This window comes from Rhincodon typus, chromosome 20, assembly GCF_021869965.1.
Source record: "Rhincodon typus isolate 14 chromosome 20, sRhiTyp1.1, whole genome shotgun sequence".
Classification (NCBI taxonomy): Eukaryota; Metazoa; Chordata; class Chondrichthyes; order Orectolobiformes; family Rhincodontidae; genus Rhincodon; species Rhincodon typus.
Genome location: NC_063351.1, coordinates 20414841 through 20442687, shown reverse-complemented (window position 1 = coordinate 20442687; position 27847 = coordinate 20414841). Strand labels below are relative to the sequence as shown.

Genomic DNA, 27847 nt, shown 5'->3' with positions numbered 1-27847 from the left:
TGACTGTATCGGCGCTGCCTCGTGCTCCCACGAGGAGCTTGAACAGTTCATCCACTTCACCAACACCTTCCACCCCACCCCAACCTCAAGTTCACCTGGACCATCTCCAATACCTCTCTCTCCTTCCTGGACCCCTCTGTCTCCATCTCTGGCAACCACTTAGAAACCGATATCCATTTCAAGCCCACCGACTCCCACAGCTACCTAGAATACACCTCCTCCCACCCACCTTCCTGCAAAAATGCCATCCCCTGTTCCCAATTCCTTCGTCTCCGCTGCATCTGCTCCCAGGATGAGGCATTCCACTCCCGTACATCCCAGATGTCCTCATGTTTTCAAGGACCGCAACTCTTCTTCCCACACCGCCCCCCACCCCCGTGGTCGAGAACGCCCTTGACCGTGTCTCCCGCATTTCCTGCAACTCATCCTTCACACTCCCTCCCCGCAATAACAACCAAAACCAGAATCCCCCTCGTCCTCGCGTACCACCCCACCAACCTCCGGATCCGACGCATCATCCTCCGACACTTCTGCCATCTGCAATCTGACCCCACCACCAAAGACATTTTTCCCTCCCCACCCTTATCTGCTTTCCAGAGGGACCACTCTCTCCGGGACTTCCTTGTCCGCTCCACATTCCCCTCCAGCCCCACCACACCCGGCACTTTTCCCTGCAACCGTGGGAAGTGCTACACCTGCCCCTACACCTCGCCCCCATCCCAGGCCCCAAGAAGACTTCTTTTCACGTGAAGCAGATGTTCACCTGCACATCTACTAATGTGGTATACTGCATCCGCTGTTCCCGTTGTGGCTTCCTCTACATCGGGGACCGCTTTGCAGAACACCTACGCTCGGTTCGCACTAAACAACTGCACTTCCCAGTCGCGAACCATTTCAACTCCCCCCCCCCCCCCCACCCCACCCATTCTGCAGACGACATGTCCATCCTGGGCCTCCTGCAGTGCCACCACGATGCTACCCGAAGGTTGCAGGAACAGCAACTCCTATTCCGCTTGGGAACCCTGCAGCCCAATGGTGTCAATGTGGACTTCACAAGCTTCAAAATCTCCCCTCCCCCTACCACATCCCAAAACCCGCCCAGCTCGTCCCCGCCTCCCTAACCTGTCCTTCCTCCCACCTCCATCTCCTACCTACTAACCTCATCCCGCCCCCTTGACCTGTCCGTCCTCTCTGGACTGACCTATTCCCCTCCCTACCTCCCCACCTACACTCACCTTTACTGGCTCCATCCCCACCTCTTTGACCAGTCTGTCTCCTTCACCTATCTTCTCCTCTATCCATCTTCTATCTGCCTCCCCCTCTCTCCCTATTTATTTCAGAACCCCATTTCTGAAGAAGGGTCTAGGCCCGAAACATCAGCCTTGCTGCTTTGCCTGCTGTGTTCATCCAGCTCTACACCTTGTTATCTATAATATCCTGAGGACATGGGTTTGAATCACATCATAGCAGATGGTGAAATTTGCATTCAATAACAATTTAATGAAAAGCTAGTCTCATGCCTATTATCATAGAAAACATAGCTGGTTTGCTAATGCCCTTTAGGGATGGAAAGTGGTTGGTCTTACATCTGACTTCAGACCAACAGAAATATGGTTGACTCTCAACTACCCTTAGACAATTTGTGAAGGGCAATAAATGCTGGCCTAGCCAGCCATGCCCACATCCCTTGAGTGAATAAATAATAAAAAATCAGTTTGTGCTTGATGGGTACTGACCCGTGAAAAGTTGACTCTGGCCTCATCTTATCTAGGGAGAAAGCAATGGGTAATTATAGGTCCAGAAGCTCCCTGGTGATTCGAAAAAGGCACAAGGTTTAAACTGTTCCTTTTAGTTTGCAGAGAAAAAAGAATGTGGCTATATATGAATGAGTGGTGCTTCCATCAAACGTAAATGAACCATGTTCTGATCTAACTGATAATCTTAAATTGAATGTTCATGTACTCTTGGCACACTCGGTTGTTCAGCAAGTGCTGCCTAATTTCAAAAGTACATTTAACAATAGAAGTTTCAATTTGGGCTTTTCGCAGGTCTGTACTGTACCCGTTATGAATACCTGAAGGAATGTAGCATGTGATTTGATCAGCCAATTGCTGAGATGTACTAGCACTGAAATACCTTTATAATGTTGTCAATTATACGTGGACAGCAACTGGCTGGTGAAATCACCTGATGAACATTCCCCTGTCAATGACAGAAGAGACACCCAACACTAGTGCATAGACTCTCATTGTAACTAAATGAAATGATGTAACCAGTGTTTTATGATCTGGATCAACTCTGATCAACCCACAAAAATGATAAAATTAGCCTTGTGGGTTATTTCATGCCAGAGTTGGGCACAATCACATAACATTGGCAGTCATTCTTGGTCTATAAGGCATTGGAAAGTAAAGCTCAAATGGGTTTCTTCTACTTGTGTATCAAGCATGACTTTCTCCTTCTAGTACAAAGAAAATGCAAAATAAATTTGCAAAGCCCACAGTCGAAGCACAGGCATCTACCACCTGATCTGCATTTTAAAGCCCAACAAAAATAGCATATCGCATGTCAAGATTTGACACTTGCTGTATGAAGTGAACAACTGTTCAAACCTTGAGCTGGAGGAGGGGTTGTGTGGTGGAAACTGAGCTGCAAGTATTTCCTTTGCAGATCATACCCTGGGAGTTCATGGCAAAAGTGAATCCCTGTTGTAGTAACGTTCCTTAATACTAGTGATGTTGTAGAAATATTGTATCTGGTGGTTTTTAAAATGTATGTCCCAAGCAGATAGATATTTGATTCAGCATACAAGTAATTTCACTTGCTATTGCAATAGTTCAGATAATCAATTGGAAGTGGAGCATAGGGCTTTATAACAGTTTGGGAGCTAGGGTCCGAGATCTGGCAGCTCCGGTCTAGGACAAGTTGGACAGACCGCATCTGGGATTAGTACAGATTTGGGGTATGAAAGGTCCCAGCAAATTTAAACAGATTTGGGGATTAGTGTCGTAGAACTTTAAATAACTTTAACTCTTACGTGAGAAGTGAAAAATCGGTTGAATTTTGTTTGCTTGTTGCTGGTTAAATTGAAAGTGGAGAAATAGCTCTAAACATTACTAAAGAGGTTTTGGGGCATCAAAAGTGCTTCCCAAATTTGCTGAGAAAGTTTAGAAAGACAGAAAAAGGAGAAACATTAAGAATTAATGGACAGGCTAGAATTGGGTTTAACTAGGGGTAATAAAAGAGCTGAAATTGTAATGGAGTTAGCCAAGCATTTAGGTATATCACAGAAACAGTCAAGTGCAGTGAAGTTAGAAAAATTTAAATTGCAGATAAGACAACTGGAGTTAGAAGGGAAAGAAAAGCCAGGGCAGAAAAATCAAAGAGAAAGAAGGTAACAAGGTGTGGACCTGGAGGAACACAGCAGGCCAGGCAGCATCAGAGGAGCAGGAAAGCTGATGTTTCGGGTTGGGACCCATCTTCAGAAATGGGGGAGGGGGAGGGGAAGGAGAAAGGGGCTCTAAAATAAACAGGTGGGGGGATGTCAGTGATAGCAGGTAGATAGTGGAGTGGATAGGGTGGGAGAGAAGACGGACAGGTCAAGGAGGCGGGGATGAGAGGGGGTGCTAGTCTTGGGATGAGGTTGGGGTTGGGGAGATTTTGAAGCTAGTAAAGTCCGCAGTGAGACCGTTGGGTTGTAGGCTTCCAAGGCGGAATATGAGGTGCTGTTCCTCCAGTTTCCAGGTGGCATCGTTGTGACACAGGAGGCGGCTCAGGATGGACATGTCCTCCAAGGAGGGGGAGTTGAAATGGTTTGTGACTGGGAGGTGTTGTTTGTCGCGAACTGAGCGTAGGCGCTCTACAGTGCAGTCTCCAAGCCTCCGCTTGGTCTCACTGATGTAGAGGAGGCCACGTCGGGAACAGTGGATACAATAGACCACGTTAGCGGATGTGCAGGTGAACATCTGTTTGATGTGGAAGGTTTTCTTTTTTCGGTTTTGTTTTTGGGGGTGCCTGGGATGGAGGTGTAGGAGCAGGTGTAGCACCTCCTGCGGTTGTAGGGAAAGCTGCCGGGGTTGGTGGGGCTTGTGGGGAGTGTGGAGCGGACAAGGGTGTCACGGAGAGAGCGGTCCCTCCGGAAGGCAGTTAAGGGTGGGGAGGGAAATAATATCTTTCGTAGTGGGGTCAGATTGCAAGTGGTGGAATTGGCAGAGAATGATTTGTTGAATCCGGAGGTTAATGGGGTGATACGTGAGGACCAGGGGAGGGCGTGTGAGGGCTGAGTTGCGGGAAACGCAAGACATGCGGTCGAGGGCTTTTTTGACCACTGGGGGTGGGTGGGGAGTTTGGAAGTAGACAATTAGGAAAGTCAGGTTAAAGGATGGACATGAAGGTGGAAGGTAGGCTTAATGTGGAGGAGAGTGATGATGAGCAAACCCGTGTAGCCAAAGGCTTGGTTGGGATATATACAAATAAATCAAAACCTACCAAAATTCGATGAAAAAGATGTAGGAGCCTTTTTCATTTCATTTGAGAAATAGGCTAAACAGATGAACTGGCCAGAGTCTGTGAGTAATGTTAATTCAGACCAAGTTGGTAAGCCGGGCTAGTGAGATGTTTGCAGAGGTGTCAAGAGAATATGAAGAAGTAAAACTGAGTGTCTATGAATTGGTACCAGAAGCATATAGGTAACTTCAGAAATATAAGAAAGGAACCAGGTCAGACTTATCAAGTTTGCAAGAATTAAACAGAGCAACTTCAATTGATGGGTAAGAGCATTTAAAGATAGAAAAGACATATGAGCATCTTGGAGAGATTATTCTGCTGGCGAAGTTTTAAAACTCACTTCTGGAAGTGATAAGAATTCATGTTGAGGAACAGAAAGTTAAACCAGCAGGAAGAGTGGTGGAGATGGTGGATGAATACACATTAGTGTATAAATGAAAATCCAGCTTCTGATACAAGTCTCATTCTATGAAGGATAGAAATTGGGAAAGAGGGAGATCTATCAATGAAAAACTGGGAACAGTTTACCATATGTGAAAAAAGAAGTTTGAGGGTGGGAAAGAGGTAAAAGTCCTCCAGTGTTTTCAATGTGATAAGGTGGGACTCTCAAAGCCACAGTTCTGGTGGTCTAAGGCACTGGGAAAAAAGGATGTGGTAAAAGAGGCTAAACCAGTTGGATTAGTTGAGGTACTGAAGGAAATTGCAAGAGAAGTCGAGGAGCTGCAGGAGAGTGCACAGCCTTGTCATGGGCTAGAAAGTAACATAGTGCCCAATCTTTTCAAAGACTTCATCTGTGTAGATAAGGTTTACTCAGGTAAAACAGGAGGAGTAGGTACTAAAGTTAACTTATTTAGAGATACAGGAGCCGGGTGAATTATCTGAAAGATGTCACATGGAGGGGGGAGGGCGGGGTGGTGGAAGAAAATCAATTACTATGATAGGGAAAGGAAACTGGAGAAACAGGTATTAGTTACTGCCACTGAGTGAGGAATCAAATCCAGGTGATTTGAATTTTGATGTGCATTAGAATAAATTGAATAATGGAGAAGTTCTTAAAGAATGGGATAGTGTAGTGAGCAATCTGTCCCAGGAACAGAGAACAGAATTGATAGACTTGTAGTGCTATGAGGACGTATAGAGAAATAGAATGGGGAGGAGTAACATAATAGTACATGAGGTTGACGTAGGGAATGCTGTTCTGATGGAACAACACCCCCTACAGGCTACAGGCGTAATCCTTTTAAAGCAGTGCAGGTTCAGAAGGAAGTAGAAGTGAAGCTCCAAAAACGCATTGTAGAGCAGAGTCAAGGTGAGTGGAGTTTGCCGATCTCGTTGGTTCCCAAACCTGATGGTACTCAACGATTCTGCGTAAATTATCGGAAGGTCAGTCACCGTGACCAAATCTGACTCCAACCCAATTCTAAGGTTGGAGGTCTGTGTGGAAAAGGTAGGACAAACCACTTACATCATAGTGTTAGACTTACTTCACCATTACCGGCAAGTACCTTTGTCGGAGAGAGCCAGAAGTTTTTGCTTTTGTAACCCTAAATGGACTGTATCAATTTAAAGTTATTCCCTTTGGAATGAAAAATACACCAGCCACTTTTCCAAGGTTTACGAACAGTCGTGGCAGGATTGACTAATTGTGCTGTATATGTACATGACTTGGTGTTCTTTAGCCATTTATGGAGCATTTGGCAGAGTTCTTTGAGAGACTACGGAAGGCAAAGTTGGTCATAAACTTGGCAAAAAACAGAATTCGCAAACACAGAAGTGACGTCCTTGGGGCATAACATTGGACATGGACGGGTGACAGCGAGGAATATGCCGATAAAGGCCATCAAGGAATTTCCAACACCATCATCGAAGAGGATTTTTAGGATTGAGCAGATTCTACAGGAAATTTGTACCGAACGTTAGTAGCTTAGTGGCACCGTTGATGGTTTTGTTTAAAAAAACACAAAATTTCAGTGGATAGAACAATGCCAGGAGGCATTTTGAGAATTTAAAAGCAATGCAAACCACCGCACCAGTTTTAGCCATGCCAAATTTTTTGGAACTCTTGAAAGTCGCCATCAAAGCGAGCGATGTAGGTGTTGGAACTGTGTTGCCAGAGGATGATTGTGGAATTGAAAGGCCAACGGGTTATCGTCAAAAAGTCTCAATATTTGCCGAAAAAATATTCAACCATCGGGTTTGGTACTGACGTTTTAATGTTTATGTTGCAAACAATGCATCAGATGATCATGTATACCGATCACAAACCTTTGGCATTTCTGGAAAGATTTAAGGACAAGGATACCAGATTATTTTGTTGCAGTCTTAGGTTACAAGCATTTAATTTACAGATTGTAAATGTTGTGGGTTGTGAAAATGTTATTGCCAATGTTTTTATCATGGGTTTAAAAAAAAGTTTGAGAGAGAACTGATAGTGTTCAATGTTGTGTATACCTATAAGGTGTAGAATTAGCATGAGATGTGTAACTCTAGATTAATGAGACATGTATCTAGTAATACAATGGAGTTAAGGCTTTAAAAGAAAAAAAGAAGCCATCTCATCATGCCTTTTTTAAGGGGGGAGGTGTTGCAAAGTTGGATAGAGTATTTGTGGATTGTAAGGCAGAATGTTAGAATTTGGTTTGTAAAATGCTGTGGGGGGGGGGGGGGGGGGGGGGGTTGCTGGTGGAGAGCAGTGCATGGTCCCTTTTAAAAGATGTGCTTTTTCTATGCTTAAAGATTCAAAAGGGATGTCTGTGGGCAACAGTATGAGGGTTTGCAGGTGCACAGAGCACCTGAATTGCAACTTTCGTATCAAAACGCTATACAGTCAGCAGGCCAAACAGTCTTGTTATCAAGACAATAAATTTTGAATTTGGCCAGTTAATTTAAACTAGGCACCTAGATGCTAAAAACAAATTAAATTTAAATTGGATGGTTTTGACAACATAGGACCAATCCTATTAAGGAATATTGACATGTCATCAAGGGTACAAATGTAGAGGCAGTTGGGCAAAGACAGGAGAATGAACTGCCATCTGCAAGAGTTAACAGCTGTCAGCTCTCGAGACAATTGCAAGCTCTCACAGTCTTCTCTGTTTTAGAGAGAGGCACCTATGGCATAAATAGTTAATATTCCTGACAGAAGAATTTGACAAGAGAAGGAGTTCCTGACAGATTGAATGGAGAAGGCACAGAACATTCTAGAAGACACACAACCTGGCTGTAATTGAGAGACTAAATTCTTAAAGCTTTAGTTTATATAATTGAGGGTTGCATTTATTGGAACAGCATACCATTAGAATCTTGCCTGATTTTGGAATAGTTAGTACGTAGAAGGGAATTGTTTGGTTTGTTAATAGTTTAGTTAATTTGTTCACTGTTAGAGTTAACTAAATAAATTTGTTACTTGTTGATTGTAAAGTGGGCATTAGGGATTTCTTTTACTTACAGCTAGAAGTTCCTGGGAAAAAAAACAGATTACACCCCTTCACACTCCTTTTAAACAGAATAGAGGGTGAGGTACTCTCCTTTGGGTGATTCACTGTTAGTTCTCAGAGGGGGCTCAACCTCTGCTTGAGAACAATGTTGTGATAATTGTTTTACATTCCCTTCTGTCTTGGCCGTGACCAGCTAACTCAATGTGCACTAGGATTAAGCTTAAATATTCCTGATCTTTGATTCAGCTACTTATTGGATTAAATCACTCACCATGGAAGAAGTCAGTGATGATTGCATGTTCTATTTTTAAAAGATATTTAACCAGATTATTGGATACAAGTCCAATAAAGTGAATACATTGCTGAGAGGTTTTGTGCCATTAAAATCTGGTTTTGTTAGTCTTGTATTAAAGTGACACTAAGACAGCTGCAAATTAATGAGTAGCAGAGAATCTTTGAATGTGATTACACTTTAAACTTTCTGAACCCCAGTTTTGAATGCATACCCTGGTAAGTAATTGAAGGAGGCTGTTTCACCTGCTTAATTGGAGCCATAAACAAATATCTGTTTAAACTTGTACATTTGTGTGATGAATATCATTGTAATGACTGTTCATTCACATTTGTATTTAAGTGAATTTTGGAATGTGCGCTAAGATAGTTAGAAAAATTATTTATACTTTAAAATGTAGGCAACTGCAACTTGTCCCCCATGTTAACAAAAGTACAGAAACTTTTGACTCCTATGCATAACAGTTAGCAGTTTGACATGATACTAATCCACATGAGGTCCAGAAGTACAGTCATTAATATCAATAATATTGAAGTATGAAAGTGCCTAGTATTCAACGGTTTGTCACAATTAGCTGGGTCTATTTGATTCTGTACAAGTTTTGATTTAGGGTTAGGGCTTTTCTGACAGCTTTCAAAGCACTTGCAGCATTTTAATGAATTAGAGAAGATCAGTTTTATTTTTCTTTAAACCATGGAGAGACACATTTTCCAACATAAGGACAAACATGTTCTTTTTGCCCTCAGGGACATCTCAGAAATAATTGGGGCTTTGGCAGTTTATGTCATTGACTTTACTTGCTGAAATGTTTTATTCTGTACTGTATTTAATTTCTCTCCTGTATGGTTTAGAAGTTTTCAAATGTTTATTGCTGTTAGTTTCTTGCATCTTGGATTTTCTTAATTCTTTAGTATTCCATTATGTGCTTTTGTTATTTTTGAAGGTCAAAATTTTGTCAATTTCTGATGAGCACAGAACTCCTTTTTTCATTAAGATTATATGTTTTTAATGATTAGTACATAAATTTTGTAGGTGCCTCAGGAAACAGTGGAAATTCCACAATTTTGTGAGTAAAGATTGTATTTGAATCAGATCTAAAATCTTGCATAATTCGTTAGACATTGACAATGCTTTGTCATAAGATATTGTTTAATATTTTCATTTGGGTTTTATTTCTGTTTCCCTCTAATCACATTTTTGGAATGATTTCTACTTTTTGCTGCTATATGCCAATCACAGTCCAAAGTGAAAGGAAATTTGGTCTCTCCAGTTGCTGCTTCAAATAGACTATTTGTAAATAAGCTGTTACTAAATACACCAGATTAATAGAAATAGGGGACATTATTTTAAAAGGACTTTATGTCCATGAATTGTTTGATGCATTGGCAAGTCATTGTTTTATTTCATCTAGGCACAAAATCTGAGGCAAAATGCAGCTCCAAAGGTAAAATGTTTTATTTAATGCCGAAAGATTAAGAAGGATGACCAGCATTTTGCCAGAGTATATATTTTTAAATAGACCAAAATAATTCAATTGATGGTGTAGTGATTGTAACAAGCGTAATCGGGTGGACCTAATGAAATGAGTTCCTGATTGGGGCTGTTTAACCTGGTCCAACCAGGGAGCCCTGTCTGACAGATAAAGAGAGGGGTGTCAGACATTGTGGCACAGAGCTGGCGCTGAGGGAGCTGGATCAGTGTCAGTGACTTTCCATGTGTAAATAAAAGGTAACTTGGTGATGGGATACTGACCTCTGGAGTTATTTCAATGGCAACGAGAGTGTGAGCACATTCCTGAAGAAACTCGCTTTCAACTGTTGTCTTTGAGTTGGGATAAGCATTTCTGGCATCAAACCATTATTTGGGAAGCTTGACTCATTCAACCCTGCCATTGAAGACTGGGCCCAATATGTGGAAGGAATGTGTTATTTTTTCCAGAGATGAAAAGCAGCTAGTAATTCTGGCAGCTTGTGGACCTACAGCTTTTTTGGTTATTAGGAGCCTAATGTTCCCTGAGGCACCAAATACTGAAACTTTTCAAGAGTTGACGGAATTAGTTAAGGAATATTACGAACCCAAGCAGCCTCTAATTCTGAGATGCTGTTGTATTTAATAGCCAATTCGAGAACCAGGGCAATCTATATTGGGATTTTTGACAAGGTTAAGACAACTGTGACTTTGGTATAAGCCTTAAAGCAATGATGAGACACTAAGTCAGTATGTGTTGATTAATGATGTGATAATACAAAAGTGCCTACTGGCTGAAGCCCAACTGGACTTCAAACGGGAACTACAACTGACTTGATTGGTAAATTCAGCAAGTGGAGCATGAGTTGCAGAGTTTTCCGATGGAAGTGAGCGCCCTCACCAGTCCGACTGAGCTGGGGGAACACCACTTGAGTGAAAGCAATTACACAGTCTCTCTCAGGACATATCCTGAACAGAGGGACTCGAGATCAGCCCACAGCAAAATCCTAAAACAAAGCCAAGCTTCAGCCAAATGGTTAAAATTTTCTTCACGATCTGAGCCAGCAAGCCATTATAGTTGCTGTTATGTGGATTCTACAGCAAAGGAGTCTTACTAAATTTAAATTAAGAGAACTCATTGGCCAGTATCCAGGAGAGTGCACACCCTGGAAAATCCACCTACATCTGGTTTAGAACAGTTAAACTGTTCTGCAACATGCAAATCAGAGCCAACAAAATAAACGTCTGATTAAATGGCCACCTGGTTCTAAAGGAGGTCAATAGCGGCATGGCCTGTTGTAGTCGGAGAAACGATTTAACGAAATTTGCTCTGGACTGCAACCTTGAGTGTAGCTGAGGTCTTGTGCAAACTTGAACATACATTGGGGAACTTTTATAGATTAAGGATACAACTTTGCTTCCAATCTCTTGAAGCATTTGGTTCAGTTCCACTTGTCGTAACGCTCTCTGACGCAAGCTTGATTGGGGTGAGATTGGTTGCGAGAGATTCACCTGGATTGGCACAACATTTTTTGGATTAGAAAACGGCTGCCTGAGTGATATCCTAATTAAATACGCAGAAAGTTTTCCAGGAAAGTCAGGGGATGATCAAACGAACCAAGGCCACTTTGCATGTTGACCAAGAAGCAATTATGCAAGGTCTGCCCAGTGCCATTTGCCTTACGGGCAGAAATGACAAGGCTGGAAGACCATGGAAACATCAAACCAAACCAGTCCAGTTTGCTGAATGGGCAGCATTGGTCATACCAGTTTTGAAGCCTGACAGGTCAATTCACTTTTGTGGCCATTTTAAACAAACGTAAACTGTTTCTCCTAGCTGGATAATTACCCAATCCGTCGCATTGAGGATTTGTACGCAAAGCCATCAGAGGTGTCGTCCTTAAGGAAGCAGGATATGAGCTATGCGTACTTGCAATTGCGGTTCAGTGAGGATTCCCAGATATGTTACAGTTAATACCCATGAGGGTTTGTACCAAGATAAGACTCTGCCATTTGGGGTATTGTCAAGCAGCACACTTTGACGATGAAGAGCATTTTGCAAGGTCTACGCCATCTATCTAGATGGTATGCTAATAACAGGGAAGACCAATAAGGAGTATTTGGAGAACTTTGGCATTGCCTGAAAGAAACATGTAAGGACTAGTGCATGCCCAAGAAGGGGAAAAAGAACGTGTTCCAGGCCCCCCCAACTGTCCTGTTTGGGCTACAGAGTCAAGTAGACAGTGTTACAACAGTTGGAAGTTCAAGATGAGCGTGGTCAAAGATGCCCTGGCTCCAGCATCTTTAGCAGAGCTAAGGTCTTGCCTTGGGTTGTGAATTATTACGAAAAGTTACATAACCTGGTCTCCATCCTGGCACCCTTACATCTGCTATTGAAAAATAGTCAGCCTTGGAAATGGTCTCGTAGCCAAGCCTTCAAGGAAGTGAAGACACAGCTATTGTCCTCTTAAGGTGTTAGCACACTATGATCCCAAGCGAGATTTGATATTGGCATGTGATGTCTCCCTGTATGGCATCGGTGGGGTATTAACTCAAGTGGCCCAATGGAGACGAGCGCCCAATAACACATGCAGCCAGGATTTTGGCTAATGCAGAGCATAAATACGCTCAGAACGAAAGTTGTTTGTTTTCGTCCTATTTGGAGTTGGAAAATTCCATCAATACCTTTTTTAATGGGCGTAAATCCGTAATAATAATAACGGACCACAAACCCCTAATAAGTCTCCTAAAGAGGACAAAGCAGTGCAGTGTACAGCTTCAGGCTGAATTCAGTGGTGGGCTTTAATGTCTAAGTGCATAAAATTTACAAGTTGGAACACTTTTTTTTTTATTTCCTGGAGGTCAAGTAGCAAATGCAGATGCATTGAGCTGCCTCCCATTAGCAGATACACCTCCAGTAGAAGAGGCTATAATGGTTTTAAATTTTCTGGGCATACTTCCAGTCACAGCTGACGTTGTCACCTTTTGGACACAGAAATATCTGGTGCTGGCAAAACTGAAATAGCTGGTGGTGATGGGGAAAAGCAAAGGGCCACCACAACCAGAATTGAAATCTTTTTTGGACCCAGAGAGACCAGATCACCATAGAGGATGACATATTATTATTGGAAGCAAGAGTGAATGTCCCAAGCAAAGATCACAGCTAGATACTGCCTGAACTTCTCCAACATCATCCAGGGGTCCCAAAATGAGGATGTTGGTGAGAAGTTGTCCGTTGGCCAGGCTTTGATGCAGACATAGCTGCTTCGGTGGAGCAATGCCCAGAGTACCAACAAGGACAGAAATTGCCACTAGTTGCTCTCTGATATTCGTAGGAGTGGCTGGGTAAACCTTTGACTCGGTTACTTGATGACTGACTGTGCAGCTTCTTTTTCAAGGGCTCAACGTTCTTGGTCATTTGTAGCTGCTCTCTAAAAGTGGTTGGATATGCATAAGAGTTCATTCATCAAACACAAGAATGACAATAGAAAAACTGGCATGCATCTTTTATAATACCCAGATTCCGGGAAGTATTGGTCACAGACAACAGGCCATCGTTTACCAGCAGTGAATGAGTATTTCCTAAAGTCAAATGGTATTCAACATACAAGGACAGCTTCATACCATCTATCATCTAATGGCCTGGCAGAAAGAGCAGTCCAAACTTTGAAAGCAGGCTTAAAGTAATAGCCTACAGCTTCAATAAACGAAACTGGAACAGGTTTGGTATTTGTTACAGGACCATCCCTCGTGCAACTACAGTGATAGCTCCAGCAGATTTGCTAATCGGGAGAAGACTCCACAATAGGTTAAATCTGATCTTCCTGGGCCTTGCTGGTGGGAGGGTGAAATGGCATCAGGAACAAAGAACAAACAGAACAAAGAAAATTACAGCACAGGAACAGGCCCTTCGGCCCTCCAAGCCTGCGCCGATCCAGATCCTCTATCTAAACCTACCCCCACTCCAAAATCTCTTGCAATGTTTTAGCATATTAATAGTTACACAATTCCCTAAAACCAGAGGCAATAAACAAGACATAATCCATTGTTTCATTGAAGTAAGCTGCCCAGTGTTTTGCACAAGGTCTTACTTAAATTCATCACTGTGGGAGTGAAGAGGAGTACTTGAAGAAACCTGAATTAAAACACATGCTTAGATGATTTATATGCTTTGTTTTTGAAGTCTGTTTTATTCAAATAATCTTCCCTTGTGAAAATCTCCTTTCATTGCAATAAAATCACAGAAGCTACTGACCGACCGACTGACTGACCGACCGACCGACTACCATGAGCGGATAAAGCCCTGTTGACAGTGTACGTTGCTGTATTACATGGAACGTACAGCATAAAAACAATTTGGCCCTACTGGTCCATGTCAGTATTTATATTCTACACAAGCTTTTTCCTACTCCTACCTTCTTTATCCAGCCCAAACAGCATAGATGCATTTAATCTAGAAAGGAATACACAACTATCGGGTAAATGTTCCACATGTCAACTAGTTCCCGAATAGAGTGCTTCTTGAATCCCCAATTTGATTTCTTGTTAGTTTATCTTTTTCACTGATTTAATGTGATCGGGCAAGGCCCCACCATTTATTGCCATTGAGATGATGTCCCTTGTTTTTAGCCTAGCACTAGCAAACTTAACAATTTGCAAAATCTAACATTTAAAGTAGGACAGAATGCAATAGTTTGGGGAAAAGATATTTTATTCGAACTTCCTTGGTTAACAAATTTTATATCTTGTTTTTTACCAGCGTGGACTGGTTCACTGGAATGGATATGGAGTTTTTTTGCCAGAATTAGGAATTGCCATTCTGTAACCAACCACTGGAATCCCAGGATTGATGTGTATTGGTTGCTGTGCTGGTTCTCTACATGGCAGTTGTGGTTAAAACAAGTTTCAGTATGAATGTGTGAAAACTAAGACTATCACTCTCCTTTTCAAAGAATGAATGATCATTCATGTTTGGAAGCATTGTTCAAATTTCCATATGCAGGCCTTAAACCTATTTTCAGTTGTTGATTATACAAGTCCTTTTTATGTGTGGTTTTTAGAAAGAAGTAAAAACGATGGTTTGTGATTTTTTTTGTGTGGTAATTGGATTATTTTGCTTTGTTTCTGTGTCTAGTAGAAGTTTGAGCATTTTTTTGTATGGTACTAAAGAGATTACCACTGACAAGGACTTCACAAAACCACTTGAAACTACTGTTTTGGAAAGTTGTTTTTTTTTTGGCTCTGGCTAAAGCCTAATGTAGAATAAAACTTGATTCAATAAATTCAAGTTCTTCGGGACCCTCCAATCCCGCAATTGGCTGTTAAAGATGAAGCAACAGAAATCGTGATTATCCAGTGCGTACAAATGTTTATTTGCCTAATTGTTGTTAACATCTCATGATTGGGATGAATTGAGTATGATGGGTTTCTTGTGTGGTGAAAAGTTATAAAAAAAAAACTGAGATTCCGTTTCTTCTGTGCTACTAGTCTTTTTGAATCTTTAGTACCTTTTCAACCTGCTTCTAATTTCCACCTTTCTCTGTTTCGAATAATCAATCTCTGAACACTTCTGACTCTCTTCCCTTCCTCCGTTTTCTAGCAATATCAACTAATATTAGAGGACAGGAGTGACTCCTATGGTTATGTCAATTTTAGCATTTTTCTTTAAAACCCTGTGGGGACTCCATTCTATTCTGTCATCTATTCTGTCAGTTCATCGGCCTTGATTTACATCTGTTCTAAGGCAACCTTAAACAATTGTATTTCTAAGTTGTCATCATCACCATCTTTCATCAGCCATGGTTATCATGACCCTCTACTGTATCTGCCACATTTCATGCACTTCTCTCACCCCAGAACCACAAAAGGTTTTCCCCTGTCCATACCTTCCACCCTACCTGCCTCTATTCAGGAGATTATTTTCTGGCATTTCCAGTGCTTTGAGCATGATGGCACCATTGAGCACATGTTCACCTTTTCTGCCCATTCTGAAGGGGCCATTTGAGCCCTGACATTCTGGTCCTGTTATCAGTGTAAAGGACCACGTTTTACGTTTTCAGTTATAAACTGGAAAATAGAAGTTGTTCACTGTTATACAGTCTAATTATAGACAAGTTTTGCAACACGAAGATCAAATGGAATTGTGTAATTATGTTGGATTATGTTACTTCTTGGACCAGTGAGGTGGGTAATTTTGAGTGATGCTAGACGTCTCTAAGCCAAGGAATAACAGCCTTCAGATTGGTCCTGCTGCACTTTGCAGGGTCCTGGATATCTGAAGCAAATAAGTGTCCACTGAGTGAAAAAACGAAAAAACCTTTTTAGAGACTTCTTAAAAGGAAATTCTGGTATGACAAAAACTTGGGTCCACCTGAATAGCTATTGAATCAAAAATCGTCCATTGCTCTAAAGAAAATATCATCTTTGGTCACATCAAAAGAACCATGAGAAATAACACTCTACCTTTTTATGGTCTGGGCTTTAATCTACACAGTGTTTTCCCTGTCTGTTTTTCCACCCATAATATTTATATCACATCTGTTTGTTTGTCTTATTTGTGAATCAGTGCACATCATTTAAGTCAAATAGTGAAATCATAATCTTTTGCCGTTTTGTTAAAGTGTGTATGTGTTTACCATGCCGACCAGCAACGACACTGGGCCGCAGTACCGCGTATCCTGGACAGTCGGCCAGGCAATTGGTAATGTGGGGTTTAGTGGTTAGTGACACACTTGTGACCACTTGCGGAATAGTGGGCTTCAGTTATTGCTGTACTTGCCCAATTGAGTCATGACATCTGTTTCTCCCCCCCAACACCTTTCCTTGTAAACGCAGATGTAACACTTACCTTTTTACGTTCTCTGCTTGTCATCCAAGGCCCCAAATGCATTTTACAGGTCAATCAGCAATTAGTGTATTTCTTTCAATCTAATGTACTTTATCCATTATTCCCGATGTTGTTTCCACCTTCGTTCTGTCTGCAAGTGAGATTGTGAGCTCATGGCCTGTTGTTTTAATTCTCCACCCTGCTCACAGCACTGCTATTTCAGTCCTCTGCCTACTGAAAGGTTCAATGTAAGCTTCAAGAACTCCACCACATCTTTCAGCCGCGTGTATAGCCTTCTGCATTCAGCACTGTGTTCATCAATTTCAGACTGTAAACCTTCGTCCTTGTCTTGTTTCCTTTGCTTGTTTTGTGTTTTATTTCTTTCAATTAGTAGCACTCTTGCTCTTGGCATGATACTTTTTTACTCGTGATCCATCATGATTCCTGGAGGATTAACCTTTTTTCTGTCATTTGAATCTGTTCTGTCTTCCTTTTACATCACATTGACCACTTTTTTTTTTCCCCTCCTTGTTCCACCCATCCTCGAAGCTCAAAAACTATTGCACCTCAAAGTTTTTCCCCAGCTCTAATGAAGGTCACAAACTTGAACCATTAACTAATTATTTCTTTCTCTCTCTGCACAGATGTTACCTAACCTGAGAGGTTTTTATTTGGGTGTTTTTCTGTGTTTAATCCTCTGACTAGATCTATGTTTGAGAGAGAGATTGCTTTTTGGGAGTGGATGGGGAGAGATTTGCATTAAGGCATGAAGATAAATTTTTAATACTTCAATGTGTGGATTCTGTGCTTTCCTTCTGTCTTTCAGTCATAAAATTTGAAAGATATATTTTGTCACTAAATGTAGAAGTATCAACAGTTGAAACAACTCACTTTTCCAACTGAAGACAATGATAACTTAAGTTAATCAATCTAATGAATTTATCCTAATCATAGCAATATCATTTATGATGTGTACTTCCTACTTATTTCAGTTTTAATGCTTTTTTTAAATGCTTAGTTGAAAGTCCATCAGTAGCATTTTTGGATGTGCTTACAAATATTAGTTCATTACGTTTAACTAAGCCTATAAGTAGTCCCACATTTTACGAACTGTTTTCACTATCAAAGTTAACAAAATGCAAGGAAAATTGTATCTAAAGTTTTCTATTGCTAGAGAACTTTTTGAAAACATTCTTGCAAGCATGAAAAGTTTTACGTAATTGGCCTTTTCTGTGACAGAAGGTCTGGTGTTCCAAGGATTTCCATATAGCTCGTCTTTTGTACATTGGTTTTGTTTTTGTGTCAGGAATACTGACACTTCTATTATACTAAAGTATTATTTATTTGGTCATTAGTCATCCTTTGTGCACAGACCTAAAGGCTGTATTAACTTCAGTTGTTTTGGGCATGTTTCAGTTATATATGTTTAATGTCATATGTTGTAGTCAGTCTCCTGTGACATTGCTCACGGGTTGTCTTGGGCCTTGACCGCGGTTTTTGGTTTTTACTGCAGCCTAACTGAAGTCCTAGACCTCCTCTTCCCTGAAGAGTACCCATGCTCAGATGCCCTCAAATACTTCCTGATTGGTCCTGAAGTCCTAACAATTCGGAAGAAGAAACTGACAGACATTCAAAGAATAAAATTGACAGATTTTCATGAAAAGCAGTTACTTGCATCTTAAAGCAAGTTTTGTAAATGGTAGGTAATTGGTATTACAAATATTTGAGGCTTATCTCTTTCATTGTTGGTTTGGTGTGTAATGTTGTAGCCTTGTTCATTAATTTAGTAGATTTCCTAATTTCAAGTGAATGGTGAACTCTTGTTTTCAGGATGGCTGTAAAAATGCATTCTAGTTTCTCCTATGACTGGACCACATCCGTAGCTTATCCTCAACGAGTTTCCATAAAGCCTTTTTAAGCCAATAAGCACTGTAAAACATCTTGTCACTTTTTTGAATCAATGGAATTATTCAAACACATTTTTTAAAAAAATACTTTGATTCTCTAAATTTCTACTGCTCAAAGTATTTTTTTTAAGGCTGTCAATAAATGTTTGTAAAATTGGACTGCAGTAATGTAACTGCTTCAACAAAAAAAAATGCTTCAGTGCTCAGCCTGTTTCAAAAACAAAAGATTTTGTGGGAAGTCTTCATCTCCAGTTGAAGACTATTTCTAATTAGGGAATTCCAGCATACAATCTCTGTATCAGCCTGATGATACCAAATGTGTCTTTGTCATGGTTTGAGAGCTTTTTCCCCCTAGAGAATGGCATTAAATTCACACTTTTAAAATATGTAATAAACATAGATTTAATCATAAGCCATTAATAGACCGCAGTAAGTTCAGCAATAAAAAGACAGAGCATCTTTTTCAAAACAGCTACATATTTTGGTAGCAACTTCAATTCCACACAGAATCGCAAACTTAAATTTCTAATGTGTAGTTATTTGAAAATTCTGAAATGTTTGAGCATTTGAGCTGTAAATATTTATGAATATTTGTTCATTAAAGACCATGAATTAGCAAATTCTAATTGCATAGTTGAGAGAAATGTTCTGTTTCTGTTCTTGGGATTGAGGGTTGTTTCATTTCGTATTTCCATTTTAATGAATAAAAATTTAAGAGTGGTGAATTTTGTGTTTTTTGGTGTGTGCTGAATTATTTCAAGGTTAAACTAACCAAAAGTAAAAGTTGAAAGCACAAAGCAGGTCAGTCTGTACGTGCTGGTTATTATGATTATTTCCAGTATTTGTCTTTCTACAACAAAAAGCAAGTAAGGGAACTGGTGGGGACTACCCAATGCACAAAAGGAGCTTTGAATGGATTGGAGGAGGTTACTGGCATATGAAAATGCAGTAGTGAAGAATGGAATTGCTTGGTCCAAAAGTAGCCATTTTAGTATCAATTTTTCTGATACCGCCTCCTCTGTCATCGGGGTGTATTCTTTTGGCACTGAGAGATTCCAGCATGCCATCAAACTAAGGAACCCTTTCCATAGCTTTGTATGATTTACACATTTACCTAAAACTGCTTTCTCAACACTGAACCTTCAGAAAGGATTTTGGCATTTCAACCATCTAATGATTGCGTACATTGTAAGAACAAAAATAATGAATTTGCCTTCTGAAAATATTAGTTCCTGAGAGATGCAGCCAGGAAACACAAGGTAGATAATAAAAGCAGCAGGTAAGTCCAACAGCTATCTCCAGTCCTGCAGCACCATAGAAGGATCTTTACTCCATTGTGTTGCACCAGCTCTTCAAGTGAGCATCATTCCCTCATGTCAGTATCCTGCTTTTTATCTAAATAATTATCCAATGCCCTCTTGAATGCCTGTTAAACTTGCCTCCACTGCACTTCCATATGTGTTATGGCTGTAAGAACTAAATAATATAACTTGAGTGTATTCCAAGTATGCAGCTCATGCTACTGTACTGCCACATTGGAGATTCAGGCTTGCTAAGAGTACTAAATGAGAACTGTAAATCAAGTACTAACATAGACACATGAGGTTGTTAACCTGCTCACCAAGCTAGCTGGTTACCGTACAGACATCTCGTCACCATGCTGGGTAACATTTATAAATGTGGCCTCCAATGAAGCGATGTTGTTCTACTCCGCTTGGTATTTATATGATCTGGTCTGTTAAGTTGGGTTGTGTCATTTCCGGTTCTGTTCTGCATGTGTGTATGAGGTCTAATTCTACATGTTAGTTGATTTTAAATTACAGGTTGAAAACCAGGCCTCTAGGAATTCCTGTGCATGTCTGTTGTTGGCTTGAGCTAGATGGTCGTGTTGTCCCAGTTAAATTGATGGCCTTCATTGTTCAGGTACACGAAGATGAGGGAAAGTTCGTTGTGATGTTTTGCTGCTAACTGTGTTGTTCATGTATCCTGATGGCTGGTTTCCTTCCGGTCTGGCTGATGTAATGACTGCATCAAACATTACAAAGGTATTTTGTGAACTGCATTCACCCTTGTCATGGGTATGGCGTCTTTGGTCCTTGTGAGTGTTTGTCGTGCTACCATGATTCCTAGTGGTCCCATGCAGAACGGAACTGGAAATGACATAAGCCAACTCAACGGACCGGATCTCTCGAATGCCAACTGGAGTAGAACAACATTGCTTCATTGGAGGCCACACTGATAATGTTACCTAATGTGGTGATGAAACGTCTGTACAATAACCAGCCAGCTCAGCGAGCAAGCCAACAACCTGAGCTACAAATCTTCGCCAGAACCTTAAATATATTTATCATTTTCACATGTAAATCAGTAAGCAGTGGGAAGGGGCTTGTGGTTTGTCCTTATTTTGTGGGTGGGAAGTCCAGAAACCTGGGTGGGATGGGGTTGACCATATATTGATAATGGAATCAGGAATTTAAAGTTTGGGAGCATTAAGGATGAGCACCGGAATCTGAATTTGGAGAAGCTTGAAGAGAGAACGTGTGTGTGAGAACTGATGGTTCGGGAAAGTGAGAAAAGCTCATTTTGAGTTGTGATATTATGTGACAGGCAATGACCATCTCCAATAAACAATCTAACCAGTAACCCTTGACACTACCATCACTGAATCCCCAATTATCAATATCCTTGGGGTTACACTTGATCAGAAACCCAACTGGATTCGCCACAAACACAGGCTACAAGAACAGGTCAGAGGCTATGAATACTGTGGTAAGTAACTCCCCTCCTGACTCCACAAAGCCTGTCCATCATCTACAAGGCACAAGTCAGGAGTGTGATGGAGACGTTGCCCACTTGTCTGGATGAGTGCAGTTCCAGAAGCTTGACATCATCCAGGTCAAAGCGCCTGCTTGATTGGCAACACATGCACTCCCTCCACCACCAATGCTCAGCAGTAGTGTGTACCATCTACAAGATGCACTGCAGAAATTCACCAATGATCCTTCGACAACATCTTCCAAACTTTTATGATCATGTCCATCTAGAAGGACAGGACAGCAGATAAGCAGATATCAGGAACACCACTACCTGCAAGTTCTCTTCAAGTCACTCACTATCCTGACTTGGAAATATATTGCCACTCCTTCACTGTCGCTCGGTCAGAATCCTGGAATTCCTTCTCTAAGGGCATTGTCAGCCCGCAGCATGTGGACTGCAGCAATTGAAGAAGGCAATGTGCCACCATCTTCTCGAGGGCAACTAAAGGTGGGCAATAAATGCTAGCCAGCCAGCAAAGCCCACATCTCACAAATGAACTGAAAAATCAAATTCCTTCTGAGTTTTTTTTAAAACAAAATAAAAATCTGGCAGTTGAACAGACTTTTACTCAAGGTAACATGTTTTGTGGGAGGGGATCATAATTTTTACAGCATGATAAAAGCCCTGTGATCTATTATGTCCATGCTAGTCATCACATCTATCTGCTGTCATTCAATTTTCTAGCACATGTCCTGTAACCTTGTATGCAATGGTATTTCAAGTGCTCATCTAAATACTGTTTGATGGTTCATGCCTCTACCACCCTTTTTAAGCGGAGTGTTTCAGAGGATGAAAATCTTTCTCCTTTAACTATTTTGCTTGTTACCTTAAAACTCTACCCTTGGGCTTTCACCCTTCTAAGGAGAGGTTTCTCCGTAACTTTGTACACTTCATTCAAGTGCCGCCCCCTTGACCTCTAGGGAAAGCAACTCCTCCATATTCATAGCTGAATTGCTCCTCTGTATGCAGCGTACATTGGATCACAATGGTGATTAAATGCAGAGATCGTCACAGTGGCAGTTGTAAGTATTGGTGAGAATATGGAATAGTAGGGTTGAGATGGAAGGAGCAATGAGGAAGCTTTCTCATCAGAGATGAGATGCAAGGCAAGAGACTACTGATGAGATAAGAGACCAGCGTCTAATGCTGGCGTCCATACAAAAATTTGAATGGTAATATGCTGACTTCAGTCACAACTATGGATGTCTGTCTGGTATTTTGTTGGAAATGTTCCCTTTTCTGTTGTATAATGACTGTGTACAAATAACAGGTCTTCTTTGAAGGACTTTTCTTGTCACCGTATCCCCTCTGCTTAAAGTAGTTCCATGTTTCTCACTTGCATGCTGCCCCTGTTTTCTCCCTCCATTCCTGAAATCCTTCTCCTATGGAGAATTTTTCACGTTTTCCCCTTTTTACTGTCCTTCCCCCACCTCCTAAAATAAAGGTTTTTTTTTTGTTTCAGATTTCCTCCCCATCCATTCTTCATGCCCATTTTATCTTGCTCATTTTTTTTAATCCTGCTTGACCTGCATGCTACATTTCATCTCCATTCTTCATGATCAGTGCCACAGGAGATTGATTTTACTAAATTAAAATCTTGAATGCTACTGTGTTTCAGTGGGTTGAAATTGGATATCCTTATTTACAGGATTATATGATGTGCTGTTTTGCTTGCACTAACAAAAGTCACACGTTAAAATCCTGGGTCCTTTTGGCATTTTGAAGGAAGTGCCTGAGGAAACATCTTTGTGTGGGATTGCAAACCTTATCAACAAATTATTGATTTGAGGTTCAGATTGCATGGCCGTAATGGCTCAAAGGGCCGAGGGATACGCACTTATTCTTTTCTATCTCCCAGAATCATGAATATTTGTAACAATTATTTTCTCTGGTCCACGTAAATGACACTGTTCTAACTTTGTATAGTCATCATTAGTTGAAGTGCCAAAGCATTGTTTTTCAACATAAAAGTACAACACAAGCATGTATTAGTACTGTAGCTATGTAGAAATTCCAACCCAAGGCATTCTTTGACCTAAATCACTTCATATTAATGTTTAGCCTCCATATGGGCAGTAGTCCTATTCAAAGCATTATCTACAATCTTTTTGTTTTCCTTTGCAAGTGAATACAAATTGTTGGTATATCTGATAATTAAGTCAAGTTGTGTACATCACAGCCCTTGTGATAGAGCATTGCACTGATGAAGGCCGATGTAGAAAACTGAATTTCCTTGTCCTAAACTTCTTGAAATACTCTCATTTATGCCTTTTATAGATCCCTTGATCATTAGAAGCAATCTGTTCTACTTGATGATAAATATTTAAAGGTCTCATTTAAAATTTATCTCCATAGTTCTAACAAAAACAGCTCCAATTTTTCTTGTTTATTTTTGATACTTCTTCTTTGCATCTGGCAGCATTCTTGTTAGTTTGTTGCTTAAGATGTATAACTGAAACTTGAAATACCATAATATAATTTTACAAAGGTTTTAGATTATAACATTTTTTGGTATTAGTGATGTGAAAACACGTCTCTGTCAAAAAAAAATTATAAAATTTCATGGGGGGCTGTCCACAGCAGTGCTCTGATAGCATTGGCTTCCCCTTCTGGATTTGGCTGAACGCTACCATTACACCTTTTGATGGACAGTTCAATATCTGCTCACATTTTGGGGGCATTTTATACTACTAATAATAAGCCCTGGAAAATTAGGATAGTGAGTTCCACAATGAACTTTAACTAACTGGTTCCATTCACCACCACCACCACCACTACTACCACACACCACCTCCTTTCTCCTCTTCACCACCATTCCCTCCCCCCACCCACAACCCAGCCCACCACCTAAACAACTGTCTTGCCCCAAAACACCAAAATCCGATTCCTGCAAGACAACAAAAGTTCGGATCAAGGCCATGTGATTCCTGCCCTGACCTTGCTAAATCAACTAGGAATCAGGCTGAAAAAGGAAAAGGACATAATGCTGGGAATGAGAGTAAATAGGGCAGTGGAAGTGGAATTAAAACTGTGCAGTAGGGTCTTTGACAAAAAAAGAAAGGTGACGAGATTTTTTTAAAATGCACAAAATGAAGCAAGCAAAATAAGCTTTGGAAGATAGGCTTTACCTACTATAGCATAGAGAAATGTATAATAGCAGTGTAACAGGATGGTTGTATTTGAAGCTTTGTGGTAGAGTTCTCAATGCCGGTTAACCCCTAATAATCTAAATAAGTAGAACATATTGGTGTTGGTCTTCAGAGGATAAAGTGGACAAGTAAAGGTCAGATTGTGAAAGCAGAAAATGCTCGAAGCACTTGGCAAGTCTAGCAGTTTTGTTGGAGAGAGAGAAAAACACAAGTGTCTATTAATTCTGAGATATTAAGAACTGTAGATGCTGGAGTCAGAGACACTACATTATGGAGCTGGAGGATCTCAGCAGGCCAAGCAAAACTCGGAGGAGCAGGAAAGTTGCCGTTTAGGGTCGGGACCATTCAGAAATCAAGTTTCCTGCTCCTCTGATGTTGCCTGTCCTGCTGTGTTCTTCCAGTTCCACACTGTGCTATCTCTGTTAATTCCGGTTCTCTTTCCACAAAGTCTGTCAGGCATGTTGAGTGCTTCCAATGTTCATTTGTATTTATTTGATTTCCAGGTCTTTAGTATTTTGCTTTTTTTTAAAAGGTAGAGTAGTTCTGTAATGGTGGGAGATAAACTCTGCAATGGGTTACTTTGGGTGGAAGTAAGAAATGCAAAAGTAGACCTGGTATAGATCTCGCCTGCACAAACTCAAAACAGGAGAATAACTACTTTGTGAGGAAAATGAGATGTGTGCATTGTAAGACCTTAAAGTTAAAGCCATCATTGCCCCAGGCAACCATAAGACTGCTCTTTCAGAGAGAGATGACTGGTGGTGGCTTAACCTAAGGGTCACTCGGATGAGGGGAGAAGTTGGGAAGGAGGATCCTTCATGGTGATGTCAGCTAGTGTGGGAATTGAATCCATGCAGTTGGCATCTCGCTGCATTGCAACTGACTGTTCACTAAACTGACCCCCAATAAAGAGGAAGATGATACCAAAGATAGATCCTGGGAAACATAAAGGTAAACTGGGTGAGTGGGAAAAGAGCTGTTACAAATAACTTACTGGCTGCAATTAGATGGCTAAGAATAGAGCTAGCTAAATACAGCCCCAACTGAAAGATTGTGGGGAGGCTTTGAAGGAGGATGATGTAGTCAACCATTTGAAGGCTGCAGGTAGGTTGAGTGGGAGACGAGTGTTACTTCTGTTGTATTCCCAAATGATGTAATTTTGTGATAGTTGTTTCCATACTGTTGTAGGACAGGGAGACCTGGTTTAAGCAATTCAAATTTAACATTCCCGAGGAAGGGTGGTCATCAATTTATGAGAGGATAAAATTTTCAAATGCTTTCGAGATGAGCCAGACTTCTGCCAAATCCTGATGTATTGTCAGTGAAAAATGATGAATCAACACAAGCAGAGATTAAAAAGACTTATTTCATATAACGGACAGCACTGTTGAATAACAGAGAAGAAAATGAGGTCTGTAAGCAAAAACAAAAGACTTGACACTATAGCTGACAACTTCAAAATTGACTTTGAAAATAGATGATGCTTGTTGCTTTATTGGCTGATGTAAGTGACTGTGTGTGTTTGTTTCAAGTGTAAATGTTTTGAATGATGTACCGTACCTCCCAGACATACCTCCTAACAGCTGGATGAGGAAGGAAAAAGATGCTCTACTACTGGACAATGTTGTTCTCATTTGTGTTTCTACTCTTCCTTCCTGTGCCCATCCTGACCCCAATCACCCACACTGTCACGTTCATACATACACGCTTTAAGCAAGGTCAGAAAATGTGTGTAGATTGTGCGATTACACGCTGGTTTGATATCTGATTTCTCTTCAGAAAGATAATTTAAAAGTTGAATGGAAAACATAATTAACTATCTCATTGATTGCATTGTGCAGACTTCAACAAAAGTTGTAAAAATGCAGGTATGAGCAGTGTGGGTGATAAAGTTAAAAATGGAAGATCCAAATCATTTGACTTATTGGTTTGTGTATTTGTGAAATGGACTGTAGTTGGCTGAAGGATAATTTACTCAGCACATGACCTTGGCTGCTTACGATTTCCTGAGAGCAAACGTGCTGCAGTATTCCAAAAAAAATGTAAATGTTTAGTATCTTTTGATTGGCTGTTTTACTGATTGTCATTGTATGTTGGGCACTGTCATGTTGCTGAGTTGAACTGGAAAATCAGTGCTGCACTTTAAATACCAATAGCTTGCAAGAAGAAGCAAAATTTAGGTTTCATTTTTGGAGTATTGTCAAATGCAGTTGAATTGTGCATAATTCATAAGAATTTGGTTAATATCAAGTCAGGACTTCATTGTTTATGAAGGTGATAGTTGCATTGGTTTTATTTTAAATTGTTGGCATGAAATGGACAGCTCTTATTGCAATGGCCCCTGTGTTAGCAGCATCTCGAGAATAGCGTATGAGGCCTGCACTGGCATGTTGTAAATGCAGAGTCCATCCGTCTCGTGCCTGTTCTTTCTGATCTAAAACATTTGACTGTTCTATGCAATGCAGGCATTTGGAAAATCTATAGCAAACGGAAATCTTGTAAAAGACGAGGGTGCTGAGCCATTTGGACTGTGAAAGTGTCAAATGAGGAATTTAAAGCTGCATTTGCATACTGCAGAAGATGAAATGCTTTCCTTGCAATTTCTCTCAGGTGTTTAAGACTTCTACCTCTGGTACTAATTCACTGATGTCAACATCATCTTTTGATCAAGGTATGAAATGTATACCAGAGATTCACATCCTAGCGTCTTGAGAATTCATAACATTAAGATTTTGTTAGTAAGCTTCCATTCCCAAAGGTTCTGCAGCATGCTGCTTCCCCAAATTGCATCTCAAAGGGAAAGTCTGCAGAAGAGAATCTCATTCGGCTGCATTACTACAATTTAAACTTTACTTGGATCATGCTTTCTGTAGTTGATGTTTTCATGATTTTTTTTCACTTTGATTTGCATGGATGTACCTCTTTTCAGTATATATTGTAAATGCTAAATATTGTGCTCTCAATTTGAGAGATTTTGTACCTGTCACCTATATGTCATTGCAAAACAAATCGATTCATGACTTACTTAAAATACTTCTCAAGAAAATTACGCAGGAATTGAAATTAATTTATTCTTTTCGCTATTTTGGCAATTTGATTTCTTTTTAACTACTGCTTTTGATCATTTAAAGTACCTACAATCCTCTTTATTCTTTTCATAAGGATTACTGTAGATAATATTTTGGTCTCTATGACTTTATTTGATTACTTTGTGAATTTTAGCGCTAACAGCTAAAAGGTTATCGACTTTCTTCTATCAATTGCCACTAAATAAGTGTTTACCAGGAATATGTAGTACGAGTAAATAACATTGTCTTTAGCAAGTAAAAATTACTAGAAACAAATATGTAAATAAAATGTTGTGTGATCAGGCTTGTTTGCACTCCATATACTATTGTGGTATGTTGAAACATTCGGAAAAGGCAATGAAAATGAATGCAGGTGCT

At 40.4% G+C, this 27847-nt stretch overlaps 1 protein-coding gene across 6 annotated transcripts in view; it reads left to right on the top strand.

Annotated features, from left to right (window-relative positions):
- Nucleotides 1-27847, top strand: part of ppp2r2d (protein phosphatase 2, regulatory subunit B, delta) — a 70803-nt gene that overhangs the window by 6295 nt on the left and 36661 nt on the right. The window contains exon 1 of one of the 6 annotated variants that reach the window (XM_048608935.1): nucleotides 18042-18227. The exons of the other annotated variants lie outside the window; for them this stretch is intronic. Within the exon in view, the coding sequence (XP_048464892.1) occupies nucleotides 18185-18227 (43 nt within the window). The 5' untranslated portion in view covers nucleotides 18042-18184. Of the gene's footprint in view, nucleotides 1-18041; nucleotides 18228-27847 lie in introns of those variants that run through there. 6 annotated transcript variants of the gene reach the window in all.